Source organism: Eufriesea mexicana, unplaced genomic scaffold, assembly GCF_001483705.2.
Source record: "Eufriesea mexicana isolate 0111107269 unplaced genomic scaffold, ASM148370v2 scaffold1018, whole genome shotgun sequence".
Lineage (NCBI taxonomy): Eukaryota > Metazoa > Arthropoda > Insecta > Hymenoptera > Apidae > Eufriesea > Eufriesea mexicana.
In genome coordinates this window covers 730,208-735,875 of record NW_016909145.1, presented here as the reverse complement: position 1 = coordinate 735,875, position 5,668 = coordinate 730,208, and the positions used below count along the sequence as shown (strand labels likewise).

The 5,668-nt window shown below is 28.1% G+C and overlaps 2 protein-coding genes and 1 long non-coding RNA gene across 3 annotated transcripts; 1 reads left to right on the top strand and 2 right to left on the bottom strand.

Moving 5' to 3' along the window:
* Nucleotides 1-1,391, top strand: LOC108547391 (uncharacterized). Its single transcript, XR_001890189.1, has 3 exons — nucleotides 1-58; nucleotides 1,182-1,254; nucleotides 1,347-1,391. It is a non-coding gene; the product is annotated as an uncharacterized LOC108547391 (long non-coding RNA).
* On the bottom strand, nucleotides 935-1,725 carry Sec61beta (Sec61 translocon subunit beta). Its single transcript, XM_017899892.1, has 3 exons — nucleotides 1,647-1,725; nucleotides 1,365-1,558; nucleotides 935-1,265 (listed from the first exon to the last, which is right to left on the bottom strand). The coding sequence occupies exons 1-3, from the start codon at nucleotides 1,647-1,649 to the stop codon at nucleotides 1,178-1,180; spliced, it is 285 nt and encodes a 94-aa protein (XP_017755381.1). The 5' UTR covers nucleotides 1,650-1,725; the 3' UTR covers nucleotides 935-1,177.
* Nucleotides 1,726-3,932: 2,207 nt separating this feature from the next.
* On the bottom strand, nucleotides 3,933-4,999 carry LOC108547404 (uncharacterized protein C45G9.7). The gene is made up of 3 exons (XM_017899907.1): nucleotides 4,683-4,999; nucleotides 4,276-4,404; nucleotides 3,933-4,204 (listed from the first exon to the last, which is right to left on the bottom strand). The coding sequence occupies exons 1-3, from the start codon at nucleotides 4,737-4,739 to the stop codon at nucleotides 4,016-4,018; spliced, it is 375 nt and encodes a 124-aa protein (XP_017755396.1). The 5' UTR covers nucleotides 4,740-4,999; the 3' UTR covers nucleotides 3,933-4,015.
* Between the last annotated feature and the right edge of the window lie 669 nt (nucleotides 5,000-5,668).

Sequence of the window (5,668 nt, the reverse complement as noted above, 5' to 3'; positions counted from 1 at the left end):
GCTCTTCTTCTTTCTCGTTCCTTTTCTCGCTACACTACGCATCGTCTCCCTTTGGTCGGTATGGTGTCGACCTATTGGGTTTCCCGATTCACATTGACCATCTGACATTATAGCTTATTATAATTACTTTGATAATTAAAAATTTTTCTCCATGATTATTTCCAATAAATACTTTTATTTCAGATTTTGATTTTAATTATAAGGAATAAAAATTAATAACATATATGGGGTGAACATAATGGAAATATTAATTCGGAAAAATGATTCGATCATATTATTTCAAACGATTATGAAAATGGGAAAAAAGCTTAAAAATAAAACATTTTTTACTATGCTTTTTGTTCTCTTTATAGAAGTATGTTTATGTATTCATTTCTGAGAACGTGTACATATTATTTTTGACACGAACTGTATAGGTAACGTTTTCATGAAAGGTGTTTTTTGCTTGTTTTACAATGAAATGATATCTGATTGTTTTTCCGTTTAGTTATTTTATTGCGATTGCTTCTTTTTCTCAGAGCGCTGTAATCTGCACCTATTCAGCATAGAATCAATACGTACACGCGAGCGCGAATGAGTTTCCAGTTAAATGGAACATGGCGCATTACGCTTTTCATTCCCATTGTACTACTGAAGACAATACACATCTTTTATTAGACATCTTTTAGAACGTTCGTTTTGTATCGAACTTGAATTTTTTGTACAAATAGAAACAGATGATCATAAAGAAAAATTAATTACTTTTTGATCGGATTATGAATAATATATTTTAATATTATACATTATATTATTATAATAACTTTACAAATAATAACTAGTATCTCGATCACGCTTGATACGTTCATACAATTAGCTTCAAGATATCTTTTTATAAATGTTATAAAATTCAGCTTATAATAATATTTATGATCGCATATTAAATTTTGGTCTTGCTTTTTAATAAAAAAAAAAGTACAAAGATCCATTATATGGAAATGCAATTTATAATATGGAATACTCTAATTCTCTTAAATTTATCAGGAAATAATGTTAAAAATGTTGCAAGCTTTCTTGACCATATTGATCTTATACTCGAAGAGCATTTTTAACTTAAATTCTTTTATTCTTTTTCCAACTGCACTGCACAGTTCTTTCCAATTGCTTATGTTCTTTCTTAAAATAATACCTATTTCCAATTTTAGGATCTAGTGTATTTGCCCCAGATGTGAAGCATAAAGACAGATGCAATAAAAAGAAGAGACATAACAAGCACAGGTACTGGTCCTCTGTAAACAAACATTTATTTTTTTTTTTTAGATTTTTCCTTAATGTTCATATTTTTGATTTTGACATGCATATTTTTTCAGTATATTACATCTACTTACACTTTGATGCCAGGAGAATCATCGGTATAAAACCTCCACATGCCATCAGAACCAGCTCCTGTATTTCTACTCCTAGTTAAACTAGTTGTTGTAGTTTTTCTTTGTCTAACAGTACCACCGCCACCTGTTCTAGGTGCTATAGCTTTGCTAGGTGAACGTCCCGCAGCTCCGACCGATGTAGAACCAGCGGCAGGCTTAAAAGCATAAACAAAATATAACCATAAATTTGTACGTCATAAAACTGTCTTTATTATTTAATTTCAATGTTACAAAATTACTTACCATCGTTAATATTTTTCAGATGTTAATTCGTGAGTAAGTACCAACAAAAAGGCCACAAGAAATTTGTTTTATAACTTATAGTTCTGTCTAATTCACAATGAACAAAAGTTTCAATTTATCTCACTTTTTCAAGTATGTATGTTGTTATCTGATTATGAACAACATTTAATAGATATTGCTATAAGTCACTTGGTATAAGTATGTAATGTGAAGCCAACCTTCTTTCTATTACTTTAAACGTTTACTGGTAGCATGAAACGTAACGTAAAGCGACGTGTCATACACACACCATCCACGTCGGGACTCTTAGACACGTCACCATATGCCGTTACATTCACAGTGATGCATAAGCGTTGAACTTTATGCCGCGTTTTCATATGAACATTAAATGGAATTTTATCGAGTTACAATCATATCCAATTATTTTTGCAATTTATTTGAATGACATGCAATCATTCTTTAATAAAAGAATAGTAATATAAATAATATTTCGCAATTTAAATGTTTAAATTCCTAAAGATGTATTAGAACATAAAATAAATGAAACATAGTGAGGAAAATTTACTTATAAAATTTAATCTGATATTAAATATTATATTGTTTATTAAGTTTAATTAAAATTAAAATGATTATAAACATCAATAGATTATAAAAAAAGATTGATGTGTAACATTATAAAAGAAATATGAAAGTTTCAAACTTTTACGAAATTTCAAAGATTTAAATAGTCGCAACTTCATAAAATATTGATTTTTTAAAATAAAGCGACAGTACAATTTACTTATGATAGTATAGGGCATTTATTTGTTATTTACATAATATACGATCATTAGTTTGTTTCATAAATTTTCATATTAATTATATTTTTGGTAATAAATAACATATAACTTTTAATATAAGTGTAGATTGAACTAATGCATGTAATTTGTCACACTATGGTTCTATACAAAAAATCTTAAAGTTCTACGTGCATGCATAATGGTCGCACACAATAATTTATGTTCTACAATTTCTTTCTTTAATATTTTTCATGTTAGCAGACTAGTTACAAAATTATGACAACATATTACATTATCTCTTATAAAATGGTTCGTTTTCACCGTGATTGTATTAGAATCTTGAGATATAAAAGAAAATCGTATATATAGTTACAGGAACTTTTCCTTTTTGTTTCAGTTATTGTACATTTGTAGCCAATTTAAGATAAAAATACAAAATTGTTGCCTTTTCTTATATATAAAAATTTTACTAAAATGCATCGAAATATTCATTATTGATCAAAGTAAAAAGTTTATAAAATAGAAAGTTTAATACTTCTATTGGTCTCAAGTACAGTCTCAATAATTTTCTCTTTGCGCCAATACCAAAAAAATATTTTGTAAATGCTTATAAATGCAGTAGTTGCATATATTATACTTATTCACATAAATTAGTATATGCTATAGGTATACCTTTCTAAAGATATTAAAACAATGTTTATTGTATGATTGTTTCAGTCATTGTAGAATGTTTTAAATGCATAAATCCGAAGTATTTCATACAAGTCTTACAGTAATATACTGATATACTAGCAATACAAAATTTTGTAAAAGGTATGTTGCATATCTAAGCTAGTGTAACTTCATTATGCTTTGGCATTTTGTTATATTTTACAATATAGAAATACTTAAACAATTAAAATATTATGACTTTTATCCATATAATTATTTCTTTTGTTAAAAATTAATCAGGAAATACGTTTCACTTTCTTACCATACAAATAAACTTTTTTTTTGTATATAAATATATACATGATAGTGAGAAATATTCATATGGATCCTGCGCAGCAGTTAATGTTTGGCACAAGAAATATTGTTGCAAATTTTGATATACAATAAACATTATACAATGCGATTTATACGCAGGCACATGTAAATCATGTTTTTTTAAGCAATTTTATCTAATAGCGTTATTAGCTGTTACCTGATATTAGAAAAACGTTTTCATACAATTACTTTTTTTCAACAACAATAACGAACCATAACAGGATTTTTATACATATATATCTATTTTCTAATGCTCTATCTCAATTGCAATTAGAAACGGATATTATGCCTGCAAAATAACCATAACAAATATTAGGTATGTATTAATTAACATTATGCCTCTATTTTAACTGGAATTGCAGACATTTGTTACGAATAAGGTATACAAAATAGAAAATAAAATACCAAGTATTTAATCATTTTGTGGAACTAACTCAAAGATATCTTACTACTGGTCATAATCTAATACGATATTTGGCAGACATGTAGCTCCAATAAATTGACTTTGTTATTGTATAGAGCGAAATAAATATCCTTAGACCAAATAGATCACTTATTTGGTATTTAAGTACTTGTTACCCCTTTACGAGCTACTAATAAATTTAATACTTGATGCTTCCTAATATATGATACTGCTTTTTTATGAGTTACCATCGTAAAGTCATATCCATTGCACTGTAAAATTTTATCGTGCATACGAAGACCACTCTTTGCTGCAGGTGATCCTTCATGTACTTCAGTTACATATATACCCTAAAATGATTTCAATTAATAATATGAAACATATTTCATATTTACAGTATTATAATGTAAATCTCTTTTACATTATCCGTATAACCCTGAGGACTTTTCCTGAAATCTTGATCGATTCCACCTCCAATTTTAAAACCACACTTCATCACTTCCTCTCCATTTTCATTAACATCTGTTTCTTTTACCAACACAATTGGTATCTAAAAAAAAACAAAGTATACAGTAAAATAATAATTGTGTTTAGTATAATTATATTAATATCAATTTATCAATGAGTTGTTTTAATAATGTATCTTTCATACGATGCAAATAAAATTTAAATTAAAAAGATTTAGATATAATTGTATATTGTTAAAAAAGAAATAAAAAAAAATTAAATTAGTCATGAAAATAAATGCATAAGAAATACATGACAATAACTAAACTTGTCTCATTCAAGTTTTGAAACATCAGTGTATCACAAATAAGATATACTTACGCTTAAGCATTCCATAGCAGTGCCAGCTTGATGCTGAAAAGCCATTTTCGCGTACATAATGATGAATCTTGTGTCTGATAAGTTTAGATTGACAATTGCTTCTGATGATTCAACGTGATTACCAATTGCTCATGCACTAGACACACCGACGTAACAATTACACGCAGATTCAAAGATGCGTGTTTGGAAATTTATTGAAAAAATATATTATTGAATAGTAGAAAAATTATGATTTACTATGAACGTGTGATCCGGTTATTAACGTCGTTAAGGTCAGTATACTTTAGCGTTGTTAAAATCAGTTAAGACAAATTCGTTCTCACGTTGACAGCCATGCGTACTAGTCGATATAGATAGGAAAGTATCGTTGCAATAGAATGCACCGTAGAAAATACACAGTGGCGTTTTACAACGGTGAAACCGCGAAAACTTAAATTCTCCACATAATTCTTATTTATGCATTTGAATAGAATAAAGAGTTTGACGTAAACATAGGAAGAAAAAACAATATTTAAATATTTAAGTTAACAATGAAAAATTTAGTAATATTAAAACATTAACTACGTATTATGATTTCTTTTCTTTAAGTAAATGGATTAGAAGAGGGTTAAAATTTCATAAATATTGAAACACAGGGATAGACGATCAAATTTGATGCAATAAATGTCTGGTCTTCTTTATTAACAAGCTGAATTAGCATACCTTGTGAAAGTTTGACACTTCGTAAGACATTCGATTGTTTTATTTCTTTTTTTTTTATTTTCGCATTAACCATAACGGACGATGATTAATTTTATCGAACTCGTCCACGGATAGTTATACGAGGATATGATACATAATATCTAAGGTTCACGGATCTCATGTATTATACAAATAGTTCATTCATTCGCGGTGGTTGTGCTACGCGATGAATTTCTATATCACACACATCACCTATGCACGCGTTCGTCAGACGTACATTCAAAAAACCATTGCGCTAAATTTTT